Source organism: Penicillium canescens (genome assembly GCF_028828765.1).
Source record: "Penicillium canescens strain IBT 15451 chromosome Unknown utg000002l_segment0_segment0, whole genome shotgun sequence".
NCBI lineage: Eukaryota > Fungi > Ascomycota > Eurotiomycetes > Eurotiales > Aspergillaceae > Penicillium > Penicillium canescens.
In genome coordinates, this window is record NW_026703964.1 from 5,674,868 (window position 1) to 5,698,384 (window position 23,517).

Consider the following 23,517-nt stretch of genomic DNA (forward strand, 5'->3'; position numbering starts at 1 on the left):
TGCTAGTGGTTGCTTTGATTGAATTGGCCTAAAATCAATGACGCGCCACGCGAGATGTGCGGGGATGTCATCTCTCCTTAAACTTCTGTGGCTATTCCATTGGCTTTCGGTAATTATTCATTGATCTCTCCCGGGTCAATTCCGCACTGTAAAGACTGTATCGAAGCTTCATTTGTTTGACATAAAAACTGTCAGAGCCCCGACTGGAGCTAGTGACATGTCTTCGAGCTGGAACACGTTCTGAGTCGTCTCAAAGCCGTTTCTGAGACCGTTCTCTCTTCTCCCGCAGACTTCCAGAGCCATTGTTCATATCAAACAACCCCCCGGGGTTATATTTAGTCAAGATGGAGATGAATTACAATGAAGGGGTAAGCTGTGCTCAAGTCTGTCCCTTATGTTGTTTCATGGGCTAACAATTCCCTCTCCCAGGCGCTCCATCAGTATGTTCACATACCACTTATAGTCGCGCCTGCTAACCAGAACCAGGATCGAGGAAGAACTGGGGACGGTGATATACCCCGGCACGGAGATCATGGCAGATGTGGGTACTCATCATTTTGTGAAATCATCATCCACTTCCGATCGGGTGTTGGTGCCTCAGCCTTCGCAAGATCCCCATGATCCTCTGGTGAGTGATTCTTCTCTGGACATTGACTGGCACGATGAATAACAATGGACACACATAGAATTGGAACCGATTCTGGAAGATGAGCGCCATGACGGTATCTACGTTGACATCGTTCAGTCAAGGATTCGGTCCGTTGGCGCTGGCTCCTATGTTTCCGCAGTTGATGGAGGCGTTCGAGTCCGACTTAGCCTCCGTCGTGCAGTTCACCGGAGTTTGCATCCTGGTTCTGGGCTTCAGCAACTTCTTCTGGTGAGGATCGTATGCATGGTCTCCAATAACACTCGCTGAAACTGGTGATCCAGGATTCCAATTCAAACGTCCTATGGACGGCGACCGGTCTTGATTTTTTCGACGCTGGTTTGTCTCATCAGCAATATCTGGCGAGCTACAGCAACTAGCTATGGCAGCTATATGGGCGCTTGTGTGCTCAACGGGATTGGTGCTGGTCCTGCAGAGGTATGGGGATGATCATTACACTCTGATGGGCGACACTGACTGTCCACTCTAGACTTCTCAGCCTGAGATCATCACCGATGTCATGTTCCTTCATGAGCGTGGTGCTTATAACACAATGTACTTCACGGCCTATTTCGGGTCTCTCATGGTAAGATACTCCCAAAATAAGGTATTGACTGTTGCTAAAAGTTGCAGGTCGGTCCTATTATCGCAGGACCCATGGCTGAGCATAGTGGCTGGCGCAGCTTCTTCTGGTTGAATGTCGGCCTCTTGGGACTGACGCTCCTCCTTCAAATCTTCCTATTCCCCGAGACGAAGTGGCATCGCACTCGCTCAGATGAAGGAACTCAAGGGCAACCCTCCTCTGGGCTCGCAACTGAGGAGTCTGAGACAGAGAAGCCAGTGAAAATTACACAGCATGAGAATGTAAATGCGGAAGCTGGCGATCGTGACCCGTATCTGCACAAGGGTACCCCGTCAAAGAAGCAGTTCAAGCTCTGGCAGCTGGATGGAAACAACATCAAGACAGTGCTGATTAGCTTCATTACTCCATGGAAGCTGCTGACCTTCCCCATTGTGGAGTTGGCTGCATTCGTCGTGTCGTGGTCAGCTAGTTGTTTCCTCACGCTGAATCTTACTCAGAGTCAAGTATTTGCACAGCCGCCGTATAACTTCAACAGTCAAACGATTGGTTTCTTCAACTTCGCGATCTTGATCGGAAGCTTCATTGGGCTGACAACGAATGGAATCCTCTCGGATTGGATCTCCATGAAGGCCACTCGAAAGAACAGAGGTATTCGAGAACCAGAGATGCGTCTGCCAGCGATGATTCCGTATGTTATCATCTCGATCATTGGCAACTTCATCGTTGCCTTTGGATATGAATATAAATGGGACTGGAAGGTAATTTTTTCTCCTCGTAAAGGCTTCTCAACTAACCTCAGTAGGTGATTGTGATCATCGGATATACCGCAGCAGGAATTCAGGTCGCAGCCTTGCCAGCCATCACCAGCACATATGCAGTTGACAGCTACAAGCCTGTGGCGGGCTCGATCTTCGTGTCCATCACTGTGAATAAGAATCTCTGGGGCTACGGCTTCAGTAAGTTCATCACCCCCTGTATAGAAGAGAGCGGGTATGTCAAGCCCATCATGTTGAACATGTCACTGGCAACATTGTGGTGTCTCTGTGCCATCCCCTTCTACTTCTATGGAAAGAAATTCAGGGGATGGACTGCCAAGTCTTCGGTGCACAAGATGTAGACTCTTCGATAGCCCATTAAGCAAACAATAAATTGGAATGCAAATCTTGATCGTTGCCAAAAGGCTGAATGAAATTTTCATGCTGTCATAGCTGGTATCATAAGGAATATAAATGCAACGCTGCTGTCCAAAATTCAATCATCGTCATCATCGGGGTCATAGAGATCGAGATCCAGGGTCGCCTTGGGTTTGGGTGCTGGCGCTGGCACAGAAGCCGGTGCAGGCGCCCGCGGCATCCCAGCTGATGATCCAGCATGAGCTGCAGCCTTTGCGGCCTCGTCTGCCTGCTTTGTGCTTTCCGCAGGTTCCACCGGTGCTGGTGGTTGTGCTGCACCCCGACCGTCGGCTTCGGCGAGCAACCTTTCCATCTCTTTTTCAGGGTCACCACCTGGAGCAAGTTGAATTTGCGCCATCAGTCCCATCCGTATCCGCTCCTCCATCGGGTATGGCAGCATGTAAACCTCGCGCGTGACGTTCGCTGAGTCGTCCAGCCACTGCGTGGCGTTTTTGGTGACTGATGCCACTGGCTGTGCGCCATCCTCTGCCGATTGTTCCCCGTTGGCCCCTGACATATTCACATCCTTGTCGCCGGTCTGAGGGCCTGCTCCTTGTCGTTTCACAGCTGCGCTCGTTGCAACATCGGCTGCTGCTTCGTGGTTGTATTTGCTGATCCGGCGCGCGAAGTCGAGGATGAGTTTGTAGTCGATCTCTTTGATTCCTCGTAGAACTCTCTGTCTTCCTCCAAGCTCTTCATCGGAATCAGAGTCGAAATCGCTATCGCTATCACCGTTGTCGGCACAAGCTGTGCGAATGGCTTTGTCGAAGCCTTCAATGTCGCTCACGATGCCCTTCACTTGATCTTCCAGCTGCTGTGCTTCGGTACGTAATTGGAGGGTCTTGGCATGGTTTAATTGGTGCTGGCGGAGGGTTTCAATGGCGGAGGTCAACGCGTCGTCCGCTTCGAGGAGGGCGATGGCCGCTGCGGGAGCTCCCGCGGCGGTAGGGGAGGTTGTGAGGCTTGTCAGGAGAGCATTGAGTTTTGATTCAACGTCTGTCAAAGAGGACTGAACGAGAGCATTCATTGTGGACGTGTTGGAGCGCATCGTTGAAGAGATGATGAGCTCGCGGCAAGCTTAAATGACAGGTCACGTGCAGGTATATGGGACCAGCAAGTTGGAAAGAAGCAGCAATGCTGATTATTTCGTCGCAAGTTTGAAGTTATTTGAAAGCCACTGCATTGATTTGCTTTGTTTCATCTTTGCTCTGGTTGGAGCGGGGGATATAGCAATCGCTTATCTCGAACCCCGACCTTGTTCCTCTTTCAACTCTCTGAATATTCACAATGACTTCTTCAAACCTGCCGTCCCAAGCGGAATTGAGTCAGTGTATGATTCTCCAGTCTCCTCTCTCCCGCTGTGGCAAAGGACCTGGATTGATCCTCGTTCGGCCGCTTTCTCACGCCAAATGCCAGGAGCAGAACAAGACTCTCGACCCAGAGCCTCTGAAGAAGTGGGCTGAGGAGAGCTTTATAGTGGTACAGATCACTTTGGACAAGTTGATTAACGACACACCTCTACAGCAGCTTATTAGCAACGCCGAGCATGCTTTACTGGAACGCCCAGAATGCGATGGCAAGAAGGTCGGATTGATAGGTAGGATGCCCACTATTCTACAAGAACATATACTTACTCGACGCCAGTAAACGGATCAAAGACGGACTATGACTCTCAATTCGAAAAGACATTACAGGGTGTGCTAGCTGGAGACACTAAGTTAGCCACTGCAATCTTATTCGACTCTTGGGACATCGCCCTCCAACCAACTCTCTTCCATCTCCCCAAGAACAAGGAGAGCAATGGAGATCAAATCACGCACAGATACTCGGATGTATCATCTGCCAACTTCATGATCCCAGGGCATCCGGACTTCAAAATGTCAACAGCAGGGGTGGCCCATACTCGCAGTGTTGCGTTTATCAAGAAGCACTTGGGCGGCCCATTCTTTGACCTCGAGAAGATCTGGGATGAGCATACCTACTACGAGTTTGGAGATCGCTCTGTCGAGAAGACAATGGCGACGATGGTCCAGGAGCCCTATGTCAATCACGTTCCTACAGTATGTCAATCCGGAAAGAAAGCCCCGGCTAGTCAATGTACTGATTATTACAGTTAACTGGAGGTATTGGACGAGCTCGTCTCAGCCACTTCTATCTCAACCACTTTATCTTCAATAATCCCGATGATACTGCACTTGAGCTCATCAGCCGGACAGTTGGAACAGACCGAATCGTCGACGAGTTTATCTTTTGTTTCACTCATGTGAAGCAAATGGACTGGATGTGAGTGCTTTCACCCAAAATTCAAAAATGAATTGCTGACATGGTGTCCTAGGATTCCTGGCATCCCCCCTACAGGCAAGCACCTGCGAATCCCCTTCACATCAGTAGTCAACATCCGCGGCGATCGCTTGTTCCATGAACATATCGCATGGGACCAAGCGACCGTTCTAGTTCAGCTTGGCCTGTTACCGGAGTACCTGCCATTCCCCTATGCCCTACCAGATGGATCTGTTCCGGCTCCAGGAAATCGTTTCGAGTATCGTGTCCCAGCAGCAGGCGTCGAGTCTGCAGAGAAACTGGAGAATGAACATGAAGTGGCCTCAAACCAGATGTTCGAATTTAAGATCCGCGAAGTCGAGGATCGATGAAGTCCCCATGCAACAAGCACCAGTCAGATTTAAAGAAAGCCATGCCCAGATGCCTAGAATGCCCAGATGACCCGCTTCAGGCAACTGTCTATACTTTCAGGATATGGCATATGGCGTCATGTTGCAGTAGTAGAATGTACCCCGCAGTCTGTGCCTTTTCCTCCGCTCAGCCACCGGAGGCAGCTCCTCATTCAGTGTAGCGCATGAGCTTGCGATGTGATATGCTCACCCTGTCCTTTACTGACGTTCAGAGCTGACAATTTTGCTGAATCGGCAAATCGGCAAAATTTCCGCAATTCCTCTCCAAACTTGATATCATAGTACATCACCGATTGAATCTGGAGACCACTATTGGCCTGTTGCATCGATCTAGTTGTCCGTCTCCACATGAGCTTGCGAGGCAATTGGGAGGGAGTTCCCGCCCTCCGCCGGCGCTCCACTGGGTGTTTGTTTTTACGCATAAACGAATGAAGTGAACTTGGTGCATTAGTGCCTGACTCGGATTCCCCGGATATGTTATAAGGATAAGGCCCGAGCTGAGGTACGTTGCTCTCTTCATTCCTCTGCGCTCCTCATCATGGTTGCTGTGTTGTCGCTGCTGACGCTTGCTACAGCGACTTTGGCTGCTAAGCTGCCCGTGGTTGATCTGGGATATGAGCGACACCAGGCTATCTCATTTAACGTATGGTCGGAGTCCTCTGTTCCGTCTTGTCTTTGCCGGTACTAATCTCTATTGCAGAGCTCTCATGGCCTGTACAACTTCAGCAATATCCGCTATGCCGCACCCCCACTCGGCGACCTGCGCTTCCGCGCTCCTGTACTCCCAACACAAAACAGAGAACATATTCAGAATGGCTCTGTAGGCCGCGTGTGTCCTCAGGCACTTCCGATTTGGAATACCCAAGGCGCGGCAACATTCCTTCTGAGCTATTTGTATAACCAGACGTTCACCGGATCCAGCAACATTTCGTCCTATGAATACAAGCCGGCCAAACCGGATCCTCGCACCACTGAGGATTGTTTGTTCCTCGATGTAGTTGTCCCGAAGAAGATCTTCGACCGCGGACAGAACAAAACTTCGCGCCCCCGAAAGAATCTCGCACCTGTGCTGGTGTGGATCTATGGTGGTGGGTATGTTGCGGGAGAAAAGAGTAGCTCAGATGCATCTGGGCTGGTTCAACGCAGCATGGCTGGGGGAAATGAAGGCATTGTATTCGTCTCCTTGAACTATCGAGTAAGTAATATTTGCTCAACTCAATATATTGCAATATCTAATCCTATCTCTAGCTGGGTGCATTTGGCTGGTCCGGCGGCGACAGCATCATTTCCAATGGTACTGCCAATGCAGCCCTCCATGACCAACGCTTCGCTCTGGACTGGGTATACAAGAACATCCACCTCTTCGGTGGCGACGCAACCCGGGTTACAGTCATGGGCGAGTCGGCCGGCGGGGGTTCAATCATGCACCAGATCACAGCATACGGAGGCACCCGTGGACCTGTTCCCTTCCAGCAAGCGATTGTACAGAGTCCCGGTTGGGTCCCGACCATCAGCGAGGAGCAGCAGGAAGACACTCTGCAGCAGTTCCTGGGCTACCTGAACGTCAGCACAGTTGAGGAAGCCCGCAAATTGTCGTCTGACAAATTGATCGCTGCCAATGCATACCAGGTCGCAACTCAGTCTCCATGGGGCACGTTCACCTACGGACCTACTGTGGACGGCAGCTTTGTACCAGCTCTTCCTGGGCAGCTGTTGCTCAGTGGTGATTTTGACCATAATCTCAATATCATGGTCGGACATAACGCAGATGAGGGACTTTTGTTCACCTCGCCGGACAGTGTCAATAGCACTGGCCTGGCATCTCAACTCACGACTTTGTCACCGAGCATTCCCGCAAACGTGACCAAGTTCATCACGGAGGATCTCTATCCCGCAGTCTACAATGGCTCCTATGGATACACCGACTCGGTGGCGCGCACGGCGCTCGTTATCTCGGATCTGATCTTCCAGTGTAACACCGACTACTTCAACCGCGCATACTACAACCATACCTACGCGTACGAATTCGTCGTTCCGCCCGGGCTCCACGGTCAGGATGTCGCCTACACCTTTTACAATAATGGTTCTAGCTCTTCTGGTGCCCTCGGCGGCCTCGGCGGAATCGCCAATGTAACTGTTGCACTGGCGATGCAGGACTTCTTCACCAGCTTTGCGCAGCACGGTGTGCCCAAGTCGCATCTCGCTCCGCCTTTCAAGCGCCATGGTGAGCGGTCGCAGATTATGGCTATTGGTAACCATACTATCCAACCGATGCGGGATCCCACCAGCAACCCGCGCTGTGAGTTCTGGCAGACTGCGCCTTATTACGTGGCATGAGGCAATGTAGATCGACTCAGATGGTTGAGCCGTGGAGTCCGTTTATCTAGGGATCTGTACATAATTCATGAAACATGATTTGATGATTTTAGGGTACATGTATAGTCATTCTGGGGCCGAATGAGCTCAGAGGGACTGTGAAAGTAAATTGACGTGATAATGTAGTGTGGCCCCATTTTACTAAATACGCCAGAGCCCCAACCCCAAAGGTGGTTAGGGCGATCAACTTTGCTAGCATCAATGGCAGCCGCCCGGGCGAGTATGTCGAGCAGTCTCTCCACGTGGTAGATCGGATATGTCCGAGTACAAAACAAAATGGAATCATGAACTGTTCGTCCAATCTTGAGTCACACCTCGAGAGGAAAACAAGCACGTTCCGTGTCGAGATTAAAGGTGGCAAAGCCTTGCATATTTAGCCCCGGGGCCGGGAACTAGGCAGCGCCGACGATCTTTGATAGCTATTCTCCCAGACGTAGCAGATGTCATGTGTTGAACCGGAGTGTTGGGGCCAAATATTTATTTATCAGCAAGACGAAGCGAAGTCAGATGTGAGATTCGACCTGCATCACCACCGCCAAGTAAGTAGCCTGCTCCTATCGCTAGGTATCTCCCATTGCCAGTTGTCCTAAAAACCCTGCATTCAGGGTCCAGCATGCAGGCTTAGTGAAAGACTAATGATTTTTCCTTTCTGTTTTTCCCATGCGCTTAACCAGAACGGGGCAGTGCGTGTCTCACACCATCTCTGTCTGGCTCGGGGGCCGCGGCCCCCGTCAAGCCCGGGCTAAGATACCCGAGACAAACATAGAACTTTGTCGATCGCCGCTAAAAAAGCTCGTTAGTTTTAGCGTCTCCGAACAGAGACACGGGTTGTGAGGGAGCTTGCTAATTTTTTAACCAAATAGTGTCCTTTTTTATAGCAACGGAGTAACGGACCAACGGCTATCACCGAATCTTTATTGCTTTTTTCGTATCTGTATGTTTCATTTGTACACAGTAGTACTACAGCAATTTAATACTGTAGCTCACCTATAAGGTAGCAGCCCCCTGTCCGGGCAGTGCTAGTCAGTAATAGAATGGGAACATTACATTGGGGGCCAAGGATCGAGTCCAAGGTCGTACGGTACATGTACCTGTACCACTGAGGTGAGGCTCTAGGGAGATCGACCATGGAAAAAATACAGTGGAGATACAGCTAGTCAAGCCTTGTCGCTGCAACAATCACCAAGGCTAAGCAAACTAGCACTAAATCGCTCAGAATCAGGCAGATAATAATAGACCTGTCAAGTCCAATCAAAAGGAATGAATGGAGCATGTTCGGGACCCGCTTGAAACATTGGACGCTAAGCTTTCAACCTGAGAGGACTTTGAAGTGGAATTGAGGTTATTTTCCACGGTTCTCACGGAATAGAAGTAGAGGATAGGTTTAGGCTCCTATATTCCACATCACAACCCCACATCCACTCTTGATTCTTCTATGCTTCTCGGACAGACAGCCATTCCAAAGTAATTCCCCCGGAGTCGTGGGGTCCAAAAGTCTTAGCTTCCCCTCAGCCGTGCAATCGCCTTCTTTGTTACTTATTAACCTCTTGGCCTCTTTTCCTTTTTCCACATTCCCTTTTCTTTCCTTTCCTTCTACTCTCTCCTATTCATCATGCGTCTCCCATGGTTGGCCCTCTGCTTGGCCGTCGCCTCCGCAACGCCCATCAAGTCTCACCAACTCCGCCTTCCTTTTGTTCCTTCGCCCGATGACCTCGAAACCGGCGTCAAATCACTTCTGGTATGTGCACCCTCGAGAATACACAGAATCCACAGAATACACATGTTCTAACAATCCACAGTCCATTGACTGGTCCATCAAAGATGGCAGCCTCTACGCCAACAACGACCAAGTCTACCCCCCATCAACAACAATGCAACTCACCGCGCCTCTCTACCAAGCCTCTCATCCCACCCAGAGGGAAAAGTCCGTGGAATTGACTTACACCATCCACAGCCGTCCCCTCCCCGCAAACAATGTGGGTTCGGTAGCGGGTATTGTCCGGGTGCGCGTTGAACTCCACGATCTACATGGGAACCTCGTCTCCCCCGACGCTACAGTCGTCGACCTGGTCAGTTACCAGGATGGTTCTCACCAAATCACTCGTGTCCGTGTGCGACCCGCGCGCGGCGGTTACCAGGCAGATCACTTCGCGCAGAAGAGTCGGCCGTGGGTTGTGAAGTACTGGAAGACGCATGTCGGGTCGTTTTTCGATGCGAAGACGTCTGCCTCGATTGCTGATAATGATTCGCAGTCGACTGAATCGCAGTCGACTGAATCCGAGGATCACATTGAGAACAAGGATGTGTCTGTCGACTCCGACTCCAACGCCAACACTGAGTCCAAATCGCCTTTCTCTATTTCGTCTTTCTGGGCTGCGCCTACTCAGCCCAACGATCGTTCTGGTCATCGTCATCCGCACCACCACCACCGTCCGAAGAATGCTTTCATGCGTATCGTTCGCCCGATTATCCTGCCCGCTGTGCTGGGTGCGGTCGCCGGTCTCGCGGCTTGCCTGCTCGGCTTCTTCATTGGATCTCTTCTCATGTCTTTCTCTGCCCGCTTCGGGTGGCGGACTTCACCCCGCTACTCGCAGGATGTCTCGCTTGAAGAGGGTACTCATTCTGAGAAGTCGCCCATGGTGCCTCGGATCCATCTGACCGTGCCCGAGTCGGATGTATGACCTGTCTACCGGTTGGCATGAGTTTCGAATCTTGTTTTTCAGCGTTTTCTTGCATCAAATACCTAGCATCACTGTGCCATTCCTATTTCCTTTTTGTCATACCTGTTCTATCTCGAGTCTCTGTATCTATTATCCACTACTATTATGTGTAACTTATCACGTGAAACGTTATACCCAATACCATCTTTTCCAAACATAAAGCACATTTTGCCCTGGTTCTTCAACAAGTAGGCCGGCTGGCCCAATGGCAAGGCGCTTGACTACGAATCAAGAGATTGCAGGTTCGACCCCTGCGTCGGTCAATAACTTTTTGGATTTTTTTGCCTGGGGATTGCAAAGTTTTTTTGTCTCCACCGGGCCGAGCGGGTCGGCATCGAGTATGTGTGAGTAGTTCGGTTACATTGGAACTAGGCAGCTTTATTTTTAAATTGCCTGTCTCAGTAAGTTCCAGTATAAGCTTTGATTAGACATACATGGACTACTGAGTAAAGATTTTAAAGTTTGATCTATAACTAGAGAACGTTGGCAATTGGCGACCCACTCGTATCGAATGGAACACAGCTTCAAATATATATCTGCCTAGTCGACACCACATCACTTGCGCTGAAACCAAATCTTCTCCTCGCCCAAAGCCGGCTCTAGGTCCAATCCCATGGCTGTAGGAACCCCACAGGAATCAATGGTAAATTCCGCCTTGTAATACCCACTAAACATTCCAATGGACTTTGGCTGGAAGAAGTACCCCACGAAGAATTCCCCACTGGCATGGTGGAAGGACATAATCCCTGCTGTAACACGGTCGAGCAAATTGGCACCCAGGTGCCCTTTCTCTATGTCAAGCGTGATAGATCCAAAGCCCGGATGCTCGTATCGCCCCACATATTGGTGTAATGGGAGAGAATGAGGGATGGGCGGATTAGGCAGGCATGGATAGAAGCGTTTCATCGCTTCGCTCATAGTCTGGGCCTTAGGTATGGCTTTACTCTGTGACTCGGCTACGTGGCTCCGGCCTATTGTGCGAGGAATCGCTGGTCCGCCGGATATCTGGTCGAGGAGGTGCAGGAATATCTCCACCTCTGCGTGTCGCCCATTCACTGTGTTGCTCATCATTGCGAATCCGAATCTCTTACTTGGGAGGAAGCCGACCATTATACCAAATCCCGCCAAGCTTCCGCTGTGCCAGTACAGTGGCTCGCCGCGATAACTGTGTATAAACCACCCCAGGGCATAGAGCTGGTGTGGTGCTGGGGGTGCGACGAGGTCGCTCATGTCTGTGATTACGGTTCGTGGTTGGATGAGTGCTGCATGGCCTTCTGGTGAGATCGGTCCTGTTTGGTAGATCATTGTTCGGAGCCATTTGGTGTACTCGTGGACATTGCTGACCATGGCTCCGGCGCCTGTCACGGCTTCATCGGTCATGTACGGTTCTGCGACGTAGGTGTCTGAACCTACGTCCCAGGTGTAACCTTTTGCCAATCGACGACTGAGAGTTGGGTTCTTGGAGACTTCCTGGACGGAGAAGTGTGTATCGTTCATTCCCAAGGGCTCTAAAATGCGTGTTTTGACGATTTCGCCGAAAGGTCGGCCTTCAATTTGTTCCAGGGCATGCGAGACTGTCATGTACATGTGGTTATTATATGAAAAAGTGCTGCGGGGTGAATATTTCATAGGTAGATGTCTCAAATATCGGACTGCCTCGCGCAAAGGTCGATTTGGATGTGCGAGACTAAGGCATGCATCGTAGGTGGGTAGTCCTGACCGGTGTGAGAGAGCATCTTCTATCGTTGTATGATTTGTACTATAGTCGTTCCCTAGCACAAAGTCATCGCGGATAATGGATGCAAGTGGTGTGTCCCAGCGAAGAGGAGACTCAGTGTTTTTGCTATCATGGATTGCGAGAGAGACAGCAGCGGCGGTGAAAGCCTTGGTGGTGCTACATGTTGAGAACAGAGTATCGGTGGTCATTTTCCGATCAGGGAATTCGGCCATGCCGTATGCCTGAGATTATTTGAGCATAGAATAGTCAATCGGTTGGTGTATCTACCTTTGACCAGGTGCTGGAGCCGTGGACTATCGCCATGGTCAGTCCGGGGACTTTCCATTTGTCCATTTGCTGCTGTACCAAGACATCGAGCTCGGGCGTCAATGGCGAGCTGGTGCTTCTAATGACCATTTTTGAAAATAGCTGAAATTGATGAAGGGATTGAAGAAGAGTTGATGCGGGGAAGTTCTGATAAGCCCTGCCACTTTCCCTTTGGCTTCTTATAGAGCTGACCGGAACCCCGACGGACCACCGTCTCACCACTCCAGCCTCGACTGACATTATGCTCAGCTATGAGCAATATAGCCAACTCGATGTTGACACAAGCTATACTGCAATTTAAGTCGGACTTCTACTTGAAAAGTAATCGCGTAGAATTGGTGCAACGTTACGCTTCTAACGGCGGTAGTTCCTTAACAGAAAAGCCAAGCTTCGATAGATTTCAGAGCGTGCGATAGCCAGAGCATTATTTCTCCATTGCTATCAGGCAATAACACAAGACCAGGTTTGAAGCAAGCACAGACAAAAGGAAACTTGACGGGTGTTACAACCCTACAGATTATCTTGGATCTCAAGTAGAATTCGTTCAATGACCTGGGCGTCCTTCAAAGAATATGAACCCTTGACATACTCTAGGTCAGATGACCCTGCACTCATTTTATAAAAACGAGCTCGGTCTCCGATCCCCACAATCCCATACAAGTCCTTTTCTGCCAAACGTCCTCTGGTGCACCATTTAAGCATATAGTTTCTTAATTGGACCCTCGTCTTGCGCCACTTCATTGTTCCTGTATACCGGTATAGGTCGTAAGGGAACTTATGAATCACGAACCCCGTGCGAGGCGTTGTTGCCATGATCCTGGTAAATCAAGGATTGATCAGCGTATCTCCTTCACTAACGCTGTAAATAGTTTGATACTAATAAAGCCAGTCATCCTCGGATACAAAGACATCCGACAACTTGGCCCCGCTTGGGGTCGAACAGGTGAAACAACTATGGCCAGGTAAGTTTTGAGCACTGGGGAGAGCATATGGGGGTGAGAGGTGAGACTAACGTGCTCGTCATTCTGCCAGCCAAGAAACTATTATGCTGATGGTCCATTCACGGGACGTAGTGACGCTGTGAATGGCGCTGTTACGGTCATCCATAATCGTATTATTCATACCAGCGTAAAGATTTCGATAACTGTAGTTAATGGATGATTCGTGGTACTGTGTACACGACATTGGGAGCCGTACTTTGTTCTTCGTCATTCGGCCTCTAGAAAAGCTATATATTCGGCTATTCATCTTGACGTCGCTATGCTACCATGTTTGATACTACCGATAGCGCTTGGCTAGTTATGGGAAGACTGCGTTATTAGGCGCTGCGGTCAAGGCAAGCCTGGAATTACCATAAACCAACTCGAAATGGCCAGAAAAGGGTTGGGAGTCGGCCGTTTCGAAGGGGTGAGATACTGTTAGGAAGCTGTATATGGGCAAAGTAACTTCACATATGCATTTTGTTTACCATATAAGCTGATATTGGGACACAGCCCACAGTGCTAAAATCGATTCATCTCGAGATGATGGACGACAAGGCCAGCAGGCGTCAATCATGAAGAGGTATCGCGCCAAGGCTCAGAACCCTCAAAGAGCCATATTACTGTAGCTGTAGATGTATCATAAAGGCTGGAAGGCTAGTCTGGAGCTAGATGTCTCAGCCAAATCTTGGAAGCAAGGGCGATGAAAAGCTGAAACGACGACAGCCTGTGTTATCCACGAAGGGAGCCCCAGCCCCCGGACCCCGTCCAAACTTTGGAGCCTGTGACCACAGGGGCATCATGCGAATTGATTGAGTCTTGGGTAGGAAAAGCTTGGAATTCCCAATTGAACGTGCTAATGTATGCCAGTAAGAGAAGTTCCCCTGAGTACATCGAAAGTCCCCAGGCTGAGTGTACTGTAGCTATATTTGGCTTTAGCTTAAACACAAGCATTGCAATCCTTGCAGCGAGTGGACTTTTTGGGTCACGGGCATTATCTGCGAAGCCACAGAGAGTCACTACATGTATGGGGTTTGACGTGGACCAGCGGGGCGTCACTGGAGCAACAGCACGACTGAAACGTCTTCAAGCATATGCCTGCCGCTGGATGTAGACCAGAGATTCTTCAAGATGACCTCTTTATTGCCAGCCACACCGCTCTTATAGGACGTGACACCTTCCAGATTGGGAAGGTCGGACATCTCGCGCGTTCGCGCGTTTGACTTTGTCAATCAGACCAGTATGAAATTATCAAATGATCAGTGAGTTACTAGGGGCTAGTGACCATCGAACCGAGCGATCCCTTGATCTTCATCGCAAAGTCTATCGGACTAGGAAATTGGATGTCGATCGGCTTTTCAAGGCTCAAACCCATCGGTGAATCCCCAGGGCCGCCCATGTGCTATGCAAGGGATTCCCTTTACATGAAACAAGCCTCCGAGAATTTACACCTGCAACAGAGACTGCAACACTTAGAGAGGAAGGTGGCTGGGGAATGTTTGTGGCTTGGGAGCGGTGACACGAAGAGACTTTCAATAGTGCGATCGGACTCTCGACGTATCCAGCGACTATTCGGATTAGTTCCAAAGAGCCCCCGATTCGGATCTCAGTGTCGATCTGCCCCACCGGCCTCTGCCTCGGTTGTTCATTTACGGAGTACCGCAATCTATTTCTTCGGTGTGACGCCGGTGGCACATTTGCTGCATCGAAGACCGTCATGGTTTGTGCCATGATTTTGGAGCGACAAATGCACTGAATCATGCAGCCTGTACGATGCATCATTTGGAATCAGAGAACCAGATCGCTTCGTTCCAGGGGAACACATGAAAAGGCAAACCTTGGGCTTCAATGGAGCCTGATGGGCCCCTGTGTGGCTTGACCCATTGGACCAGCGAATGAGATCGATATATGAGAAAGGGTGCAAGCTATCTCCGGTCGATCAATCCTTATTCGAGAGAGTAGATCCAGCTTGTTGATATTGATGACTTCATGCTACACAGGATCAGGCCACGGTCCAATTTACCCACGTTGGCGCCGTAGCAATGCGCCAACACTGTTGCCCTGCAAGGCAATCCACACGGCTGATCCTGCATAGCCATTGGGCTCCAATGCGAGCTTCGTCCACTACCGACACTCAATTTCCAGTCCGGGGCAAGTGGCTGTGACTCGGCTACATGCAGAGTTTGATTCTCAGCTAGGATTTACAGGTCCCATTTATAAAACACTAAGCCCTTGCTCTCAAGTTCAGTTCTGATCCTTCACAGTCTTCCCTTCACTTCTCAACATCTCCATATCCTCTACCTCTCTAGTCAATTGAGACTTTTCTCAAACATCACAATGAAGTCCTTCTCTCCCATTGCCCTGGCCCTTCTGGCCGCTGCCGGCTTCGCTGTTGCCGACCCTTCTGCATCCGATTGCGCTGTGAGTACTATCTTTGGATCTTCAACATCGAGATCCAATGCTGACACTTTGTTCATAGCAAATGTGTGTCTCCAACATGAACAACAAGGCTTCTGAGCTGGGCTGCAAGCCTGGTGACCTGTCCTGCCTTTGCAAGACCGACGACTACAAGTTCGGTATCCGCGACTGCACCAAGCAGGCCTGCCCCAGCGACGACGCCGAGCAGGTCCTCTCCATGGCCGTTGCCAAGTGCCCTGGTACGTACCCTGTTGTGATCTGAAAGTTCTCTGAAGCTAACATTATATTGCAGGCGGTGTTGCTGGCTCTGACGCTAGCTCTACCTCTGGCTCCGGTTCCGACTCCAGCTCTACTGCCTCTGGCGCCGGTGCTGGCTCTGACTCCACTGGCTCCGTGACTGGTACCTCGACCGGCTCTATAACCGGTGCTACTGGCGCCGCTGGCTCTACGACTGGTTCCATCACTGGCTCCATGACTGGCACCGCTACCGCCACTGGCTCTGTAAGAAATATATCTATCTCTATCGATTGACCACGCTGACACCTACCCAGGGTACTGGTATATCTAGCTCCATTACGACTATGACCAGCACCGGCACTGTGTCCGGCTCCATGACCACCATGACTAGCACCGGCACTGCTGCCTCTTCCACTGAGACTGGCTCCGGCAGCTCCAACTCCGACTCCGACTCCAACGGCTCCGGCTCTTCTGACTCCAGCAGCCAGTCCGACTCTGCCTCCGGGTCTGCTGCTCCTTCCACCAGCACTGGCGCTGCTGTCCCTATGGCCACAGTCGGCAGTGGTGCTATGGGTGCTCTCGGCCTGGTCGCTCTCCTCGCTCTGTAAATTTGCCCGTCTATGTGATGGAGCAGAGTCCCTCTGGTAATCTATGGGTTATGAATCATGTGTCGCCGTTTGGCTTGTATAGGTACAGGATATGAACCGGGGTCATGATTGGTACAATATTACTTATTCTCCTGCTCTTCGGAGCTGTTAATCTAATGACCGACTTAATGGATGGAATATGAATGAAATTCTACACATATACCTCTGTTGTTGTACAGTAAGGCTGTGTTTGCTATACATGTAGATCTCCATAGTAGCTGTGGGCACATGACCATGTCGTCGGAGCATGTGGATTTCCATGTGATCGCGACCTCGGTGTATATACTTGTCTGTCTAATGTCCAGTGTACCTTATATGTTTCTCTATAGCTTCAATCTGATACTATTGAATGTCCACATTACATCAAACTACACCGAGTCCCAACACGGACATCCGGCATCCTTTATTCCGCGGGGAAACGTGGAGTAGTCCAACTGTGTTTCCCGTTCACCCGAACGCGGCGGTCCCCGACGTAATCAGAGCAGACCATCGAAGTCGAGAACATTTATATCCTACAAAAAAAAAGCATTCATAGTCCAACGTCAAACATTTAACATTTGACTTGAGAGTCAACTCGCATATCAACGGGAAGCCGGTTTCTCCGCTGCCGAGCCGAGGCACAATACTTCGTCTGGGGAAGCGCTATTCGGCTTCGGTCATCATTTCTCGCGGGTCTTCCATTTCTAGGTCTTCGGTGGATTTGCTTCTCTACCTATTCTCTCTTCTCTCCTTTTCTTGAATCCTATCCCTTTCTCTCCCCGCCCCGAGTCCACAATGTCGACTTCCACTTCTTCCCCGCAGCAGCTGAAAGATGAGGTCAAGATCGCTGAGACCAAGGCCGTCAACCAGACCATTGCTCAGCTGCGCTCTCTCGGTGCTGGTGCAGCTGGTGGTCTTTGTGCTGTGATTGTGGGACACCCCTTCGATCTGGTCAAGGTGCGCTTGCAGACTGCTGAGAAGGGTGTCTACTCGGGTGCTATGGATGTGGTGAGGCGGACAGTTGCCCGTGAGGGATTGGCCAGGGTATGAATTCGATCATTTAACGGAATTGGATCATACGACCAACTGACATTGGTTTGTAGGGTCTGTATGCTGGTGTCTCTGCGCCCCTCGTCGGTGTTACTCCTATGTGTAAGTTTGCCCTGTTATTGACCTTGACGGGTCTCATATAAGCAATTGGTCGAATTTGAGCTAATATTTCCTGTCATATAGTCGCTGTCAGCTTCTGGGTATGTTATATTAGATCCTGAATAGCCTGCAATCGCCCGGTCGGAAGCACTGCTAACACCGCACCAGGGTTACGATCTGGGCAAAACCCTTGTGAACAAATTCTCGGTTGTCCCCGTCAAGCACGATACTCCTCAATACTCCATTGCACAGATCTCCGCAGCCGGTTTCTTCTCGGCCATTCCCATGACCCTGATCACCGCGCCTTTTGAGCGTGTCAAGGTCCTCCTCCAGATCCAGGGTCAGAACCCTCCTCCCCCCGGCCAGAAGCCCAAGTACTCCGGTGGTACCGATGTCGTGCGCCAACTGTACAAGGAGGGTGGTATCCGCAGTGTGTTCCGTGGTAGCGCCATGACGCTGGCTCGTGATGGCCCTGGTTCCGCTGCGTACTTTGCGGCCTACGAATACATCAAGCGCTCGTTGACCCCCAAGGATGAGAATGGAAACATCACCGGCGAGCTATCTCTGTCCGCGGTTCTGTGCGCTGGTGGTGCTGCTGGTATTGCCATGTGGATTCCCGTCTTCCCCGTCGACACAATCAAGTCTCGTCTGCAGAGCGCACCGGGTAAGCCGACTATCGGCGGCACCATCCGGTCAGTTTACGCCAGCGGTGGTTTCAAGGCCTTCTTCCCTGGCTTCGGACCGGCTCTGGCTCGTGCGGTGCCTGCCAACGCTGCCACTTTCCTTGGTGTTGAGCTGGCTCACAAGTTCATGAAGAAGCTCTTTGACTAGGGATGGAGTAGTGTTGGTAGATACTTTGGTTTTTTGCAGCGTTTTGTGTCCCATCCACGGATGGTGATTTGATTTGACTTGGTTCGCATCTGTATGTTTTAGATGTCCATATTATAGAGTCCAAAAATTGGGGCGTTACCTATAAAATCAAATTGCAGTCTAGAATGTATTCAAAAACTAGCAAATCATAGGCGTATGTAGCATACCCACTTTGCCTGAATCATGGAGGCTCAACACCACCTTTCGTACAGCGCTAATGGACTTAACAAGCGAGTTAAAAGGATTGGCCCCGAGTGGCGTATCCCCAAACATGATCCTTAGCGCTAACGTTGGGAGCCAATTACCGGCACAGTCGGAGCTGCTAAGGCCCGATCTAGGGGGTTCTATATTTATACAGACTGTAAGTCTTCATTTTCTCTCTGCCATTTGGCTGTGAAAGAAAAGGAATTAATTCCACCACTGCACCTCGAGTCAAGTATTGTTTCAAGTCGAGTCGGTGCTACCCAGAGATGTAAAAGGGTACGAGTCAGATACTTCCACTTGTATGTGGATCCCCAGCAAAGTCTAAGTACCGTAAGAGTACCGTAAGCTCAGGCGCTAGTGGTGTGTTGCCTGCTCTGCCTGCTCTGCTTTGTATTCATAAAGGGCCCATTCCCCGCCCCGTCTTACTTCCTTTTTCTCATCATTTTATATAATCTGCAACATGTCGTCTGTTAGCAGTCATCTTATGCGCCGGGGCACCGAGCTTGCTGCCGCTCACTTGCGGGGGCCTGCGAATAATCCCAACACTGCAGAGCCCCATGGGGGACTGGTGGCTCTCTTTGCCATCACTGGTGTTGTGTTGGCTCTGATGTTCTGCGCTGTAAGTTGGTATATGTCTTTTGGATATAGTGTTACTGACACTCCATAGGTCGAGTATACCTATGGCATGGTGATTGCGACCTTGGCCGCGGTCGAAGATACCAACCCTGACATCTATGTTCGCATTGCATCCGAGCCCGACCCTATCAAGCCCACCGATGAGGAAGAGCCCCAGCTCGATGCTGCCACTCCCCTCAAGCCCATCACCAGCAAGCTGCGCACTACCGTGAAGCACCTGCGCTCCCGTGCTGGCTTCTGGTCGCGCTTCCGCGGTATTGGCATGTTCGTGGCTTACTCTGCCGCTCGCGGTTTCCTTTCTTCTTTTGTTCCCATCCCGACTACTTCTTACCTTGGCCAGTTCTTCGTTCAGTCCATCTTGAGCGTTCTGCTCGCTACCTGGCAGATGGCTTGGGTCCACATTGTCATCTCCGAGCCCTCCCCCAAGAGATTCTATCAGCGAATTCCCAGCTACAAATCCTGGATTAAGATTGCCCCTGCGGCTGCCGTGGAGGACATCCTCACTGCTGCTGCTTTCTTCATCCCAATGTCGATTGCTAACTTTGCTGGCTGGCTCGACATTTCCAACGACAAGGAAGTGCCATCCATGGTGGCCTTGTTCCGCTTCATGGGCGTCAGCGTTGTTCCCGCTATTTTGGCCTTCTTGATCTCCATCCCTGCTCGTGTCGTCTTTGTTCGTGTGGCTGCTTCTATGCTGCCCGAGGAAGATGAGACCATCGTGCCCTTCGACCGTTCCTTCGGTGGTAAAGTCAACCCTGCTATCACCGGAGGCAGTGGCAAGATTGGTATCGTGGATGCTTGGACCACCTTTGACTGGGCTGCTCGCGTTCGGTACGCCAAGGTCTTGGGTAAGACCTTTGCCATTGAGGTGGCGCTTGGTGTCTTTGCCGCCCTTGTGCTCGGTGGCCAAGTCGTTCTGATGATGAAGACTGCCAAGCCTGTCAAGGACAATTCTCCCGCATTTTAAATCGAGTCGGAGTATAAAATGCAATGAGATGTATGGATGGTATGGATCTCGACCTATTATAGGGAAGGAAGGCGGGATATGAGTGCTTGGATGCTTCTATCTTTACACGACTTTGGAATGTTATAACATGTTTATATATATGAATACCGTTCTATATGATACGAAACCACCACATCATCTGTAGTTGCCCATGGTTTATCTCAACTTGGAATCTCCGTCTTCACCGCCCCCGTCACCCCCCCGCTTCGGGCTCACCGCCTTCATTTCTTTTTGCTTCCCCCTCATCTCTCGCCTCTCTCAACCTCGTTATTAGCCTCAAGTTTGAAGGACTCCTTTTCCATTTTCTCTTTCCTCTTTTGTTCTCTCCATCACTTCCACAATGGCGACTTCTCCCGCGGGCCGCATGCTGGGCCGCCAGCTGCAGCAAATGCAGTCCGATAAGGACATTCCTGGGATCAGTTGCGGTTTGGTCGATAACAATGTCTTTGAGTGGGAGGTTATGCTCATGATCTCGGATGATGTTAAGCTATATGGAGGTATGTCTAGGCCTTCGTTCAGCTCCCCAGGGCTGAGGTCTGCAGATGTTCTTCGGCAACCGCGCCGTGTTCTGGACCATAGTTTTTGGAAACGTAGAATAAGCTAACATGCTCTGCTTGCTGATATATATAGGTGGTTTCTTCCGGGCTCGTCTTTCCTTCCCCGCCGAATATCCCCATCGCCCACCCAAGATGAAGTTCGAGTCGCCCCTCTTCCATCCCAACAGTATGTGATCTCCCTTTTTGTGGCGTCGATGTGCGGATACCGGTTTTATACTTGATATACTCACACGTGACTACTTTGTTTTTTAGTCTATGAGAGCGGTGAAGTCTGTATCTCTATCCTGCACCCTCCCGAGGAGGACAAGTACGGTTACGAATCGGCCGCCGAACGCTGGTCCCCTGTCCAAACGCCCGAGACCATCCTTCTGTCCGTGATTTCCATGCTGTCCAGTCCCAATGATGAAAGCCCCGCCAATGTGGAGGCTGCCCGCCTATGGCGTGAGGACCCTGCGGAGTTCAAGAAGCGCGTTCGCCGATGTGTGCGTGACAGTTTGGAGGAGTAAATGGTCGGATGATTCACGGCAATATAGGATGGTGGCTTATGATTTATTTAACATGGGGTTGCTGATTTTCTCTGGATCTTTTCTTTTGTCAGATCTATCACGGTGTTCGTTTTCTGCATGATAGAGCGAGCACTAGGTTGCATTACCTTTGGGGACCTGCAATCGCATTCATGGCCATGCTCTCGATCTGTTTGTTTTGCGGTGCATTTCTTTGCGTTTCATGAAGGTGCTGGAGTTAGTTTGACTGGTTTACCTCAATTTCTGATCTATAAATATACTCGAACATCTTGCTCAGTATTACGTGCATGTAGTCTATAGACAGGTCTATTATCTAGTTGGCATGGCAGAAACCAATTTGTGCAAAGCGATCCTGGTGACGGCTCGATATGAGGCCGTAACAAACAAGGGGGATTGGTATCAAAAACGCTAAATCAACACGGAAATTAAAGGGTGACATTTATGCGCGGTTCTTGTGTCCGGTGCGCATCGATGGGAGGAAGACTCCGGGGTGGAAAATGGTAAAGGCCAAGCAGGAGAGAGCAATCATCCTGTAGTTGCGTCAGTTAGTGATCTTTGAAAGCTTCAAAATGTCAACTCACATTCCATCGAGGACAAGGAACTCGTCCTCCTTCTGCATGAGGGGATTTCCCCAGCCGCCAGCCATCTCTGGGATACTATATATTCTTGTCAGTAAATGCACACCCTCTAATAGTGCTGCTTATTCCTTACCGGTAGATACACCGAATCAACACGGTGAAGTAGGCGAAGACTTCGGCGCCAATGATGTATGGCATCCACTTGGGAGTAATAGCCGAAACACCGGTATCCAAGTTCTTCTCGCCTGCAAATCCATCGCCATGTTTGAACACCCTCCAGAAGAAGATGAGCGCAAAAGCACCACACACGACCATAGTTCCAACCTGGAAGGCGATACCAGCGATGATAATATCGTCACCAGCCTTCAGCATGGCCATATCATCATTGCCAGCGGCTGCAGCCACACCACCTCCGGCGGCCTGCAAGATGAGAGATCCAATATCACAACCAATGAAGATCCAGGTGAAAAGGCGTGGTTTCAGAATCGAATGTTGAGGTCCCAGGTTCAAGATGATATGCTTCAGCGTGAGGTAGACACCTGCTGCGACAAAGGTGGGCGCGAGAACCAGGCACACGATCTGGAGCTTGAATGCGGGGCCTGACCATGGGTTGTCGTTCATGAGTACTCGTCCAATGTATCCTGCCATCTCCATAAAGGTGCCGATGAGTAGGGCTGTCAGGAATGTCCATGTTCGGTAATAGATACCCAAACCAGTTTGACACAATCCGAGTATACCAAAGAACACTGTGAAGAAGACATTTCCGCCAAAATTAGGGTAATAGCCATACGTCGTGGCTTCCACCGGACATAAAGGACCCACGGAGGAGCAGGTCGCGTAACTCGCCATCGAGTGAGAGGCGCAAAGCGTAAGGAGGAGTAGAAAGGGTAAAATGAAGTAACGAGAGACTAGAAAGAGGAAAGAAGGAGGTGTTCGTCACTTGGAATATGATTATAAATGATCAAAAGGTCCAAGGACCCCAAGCTCGACCTCGGAGATTAATATAAAATCATATTTTGGGGCCATGTCAACTTTTTGAACGTCAAGTGGAGTGTAAGCAGGATGAGAGAGAGGCATCAAACAATGCGATTGGCCTCTCGCTATCGTTGTCGTTCTCGCTCGTTCTCGTTCTCGTATTGTTCGCTTACACGGCCCACGCGGCCCAGTCCGTCTACATCAGCGCATTGATCCTTCGGAGATTTATCTTGCTTTTGGTCCGAGAGTGTTTCTAGAAGGCAGTGCCCGTGTCGAGATCTCAAGATCTTGATATTGGAGATATCTTCAGACCAGCTGTAGAAAGTTCTTCGCATTGACATGCACGGAAGCTGTCAGCCACAACGGCTGTGCATATAGTTATAGTAGTTTGACCTGGGTGAAGATAAGACAAGATCTGTCAAGAACACGAGAATACCAAGACTCCAAAATAGGAAAAAGGTGCAAAGTATGCATGTACAGTCGCCAAAGAGGAAAAAGAAAGACTCAGCTGTCTTCTTATAGTTAG

The 23,517-nt window shown here is 50.2% G+C and overlaps 11 protein-coding genes across 11 annotated transcripts; 8 read left to right on the plus strand and 3 right to left on the minus strand.

The window, feature by feature from the left end:
* Positions 1–344: 344 nt before the first annotated feature.
* On the plus strand, positions 345–2,346 carry N7446_003392 (putative MFS transporter; the record flags this gene model as incomplete). Its single annotated transcript, XM_058512141.1, has 8 exons — positions 345–368; positions 430–440; positions 487–628; positions 687–877; positions 931–1,084; positions 1,137–1,232; positions 1,280–1,987; positions 2,032–2,346. 8 exons carry the CDS (start codon positions 345–347, stop codon positions 2,344–2,346), a joined length of 1,641 nt encoding a protein of 546 aa, XP_058377677.1.
* A 134-nt stretch (positions 2,347–2,480) lies between these two features.
* On the minus strand, positions 2,481–3,449 carry N7446_003393 (uncharacterized protein; the record flags this gene model as incomplete). The annotated part of the gene is made up of 1 exon (XM_058512142.1): positions 2,481–3,449. One exon carries the CDS (start codon positions 3,447–3,449, stop codon positions 2,481–2,483), a length of 969 nt encoding a protein of 322 aa, XP_058377678.1.
* Positions 3,450–3,688: 239 nt separating this feature from the next.
* Positions 3,689–5,052, plus strand: N7446_003394 (uncharacterized protein; the record flags this gene model as incomplete). Its single annotated transcript, XM_058512143.1, has 4 exons — positions 3,689–3,998; positions 4,046–4,461; positions 4,515–4,684; positions 4,737–5,052. 4 exons carry the CDS (start codon positions 3,689–3,691, stop codon positions 5,050–5,052), a joined length of 1,212 nt encoding a protein of 403 aa, XP_058377679.1.
* Positions 5,053–5,629: 577 nt separating this feature from the next.
* N7446_003395 (uncharacterized protein) lies at positions 5,630–7,428 on the plus strand (the record flags this gene model as incomplete). Its single annotated transcript, XM_058512144.1, has 3 exons — positions 5,630–5,734; positions 5,792–6,286; positions 6,340–7,428. The coding sequence occupies 3 exons, from the start codon at positions 5,630–5,632 to the stop codon at positions 7,426–7,428; spliced, it is 1,689 nt and encodes a 562-aa protein (XP_058377680.1).
* Positions 7,429–9,079: 1,651 nt separating this feature from the next.
* Positions 9,080–10,148, plus strand: N7446_003396 (uncharacterized protein; the record flags this gene model as incomplete). Its single annotated transcript, XM_058512145.1, has 2 exons — positions 9,080–9,205; positions 9,267–10,148. 2 exons carry the CDS (start codon positions 9,080–9,082, stop codon positions 10,146–10,148), a joined length of 1,008 nt encoding a protein of 335 aa, XP_058377681.1.
* A 594-nt stretch (positions 10,149–10,742) lies between these two features.
* Positions 10,743–12,321, minus strand: N7446_003397 (uncharacterized protein; the record flags this gene model as incomplete). Its single annotated transcript, XM_058512146.1, has 2 exons — positions 10,743–12,146; positions 12,193–12,321. The coding sequence occupies 2 exons, from the start codon at positions 12,319–12,321 to the stop codon at positions 10,743–10,745; spliced, it is 1,533 nt and encodes a 510-aa protein (XP_058377682.1).
* A 3,004-nt stretch (positions 12,322–15,325) lies between these two features.
* Positions 15,326–16,663, plus strand: N7446_003398 (CFEM domain-containing protein). The gene is made up of 4 exons (XM_058512147.1): positions 15,326–15,632; positions 15,691–15,868; positions 15,922–16,130; positions 16,181–16,663. Exons 1-4 carry the CDS (start codon positions 15,549–15,551, stop codon positions 16,472–16,474), a joined length of 765 nt encoding a protein of 254 aa, XP_058377683.1. The 5' UTR covers positions 15,326–15,548; the 3' UTR covers positions 16,475–16,663.
* A 624-nt stretch (positions 16,664–17,287) lies between these two features.
* Positions 17,288–18,472, plus strand: N7446_003399 (carnitine:acyl carnitine antiporter; the record flags this gene model as incomplete). The annotated part of the gene is made up of 4 exons (XM_058512148.1): positions 17,288–17,536; positions 17,596–17,644; positions 17,726–17,742; positions 17,810–18,472. The coding sequence occupies 4 exons, from the start codon at positions 17,288–17,290 to the stop codon at positions 18,470–18,472; spliced, it is 978 nt and encodes a 325-aa protein (XP_058377684.1).
* Positions 18,473–19,175: 703 nt separating this feature from the next.
* N7446_003400 (uncharacterized protein) lies at positions 19,176–20,318 on the plus strand (the record flags this gene model as incomplete). Its single annotated transcript, XM_058512149.1, has 2 exons — positions 19,176–19,334; positions 19,383–20,318. The coding sequence occupies 2 exons, from the start codon at positions 19,176–19,178 to the stop codon at positions 20,316–20,318; spliced, it is 1,095 nt and encodes a 364-aa protein (XP_058377685.1).
* A 379-nt stretch (positions 20,319–20,697) lies between these two features.
* Positions 20,698–21,420, plus strand: N7446_003401 (putative ubiquitin conjugating enzyme; the record flags this gene model as incomplete). Its single annotated transcript, XM_058512150.1, has 3 exons — positions 20,698–20,854; positions 20,988–21,080; positions 21,167–21,420. 3 exons carry the CDS (start codon positions 20,698–20,700, stop codon positions 21,418–21,420), a joined length of 504 nt encoding a protein of 167 aa, XP_058377686.1.
* Positions 21,421–21,877: 457 nt separating this feature from the next.
* On the minus strand, positions 21,878–22,865 carry N7446_003402 (RTA1 domain-containing protein; the record flags this gene model as incomplete). Its single annotated transcript, XM_058512151.1, has 3 exons — positions 21,878–21,968; positions 22,020–22,094; positions 22,150–22,865. 3 exons carry the CDS (start codon positions 22,863–22,865, stop codon positions 21,878–21,880), a joined length of 882 nt encoding a protein of 293 aa, XP_058377687.1.
* Positions 22,866–23,517: the final 652 nt, after the last annotated feature.

What these genes read in the sequence shown, in the direction of transcription:
- N7446_003398 (XM_058512147.1), top strand. Translation starts at nt 15,549, where the DNA reads ATGAAGTCCTTCTCTCCCATTGCCCTGGCCCTTCTGGCCGCTGCCGGC. An exon ending in CTTCTGCATCCGATTGCGCT is followed by an intron (nt 15,633 to 15,690) that starts GTGAGTACTATC and finishes CTTTGTTCATAG; the next exon opens with CAAATGTGTGTCTCCAACAT. An exon ending in GGCCGTTGCCAAGTGCCCTG is followed by an intron (nt 15,869 to 15,921) that starts GTACGTACCCTG and finishes ATTATATTGCAG; the next exon opens with GCGGTGTTGCTGGCTCTGAC.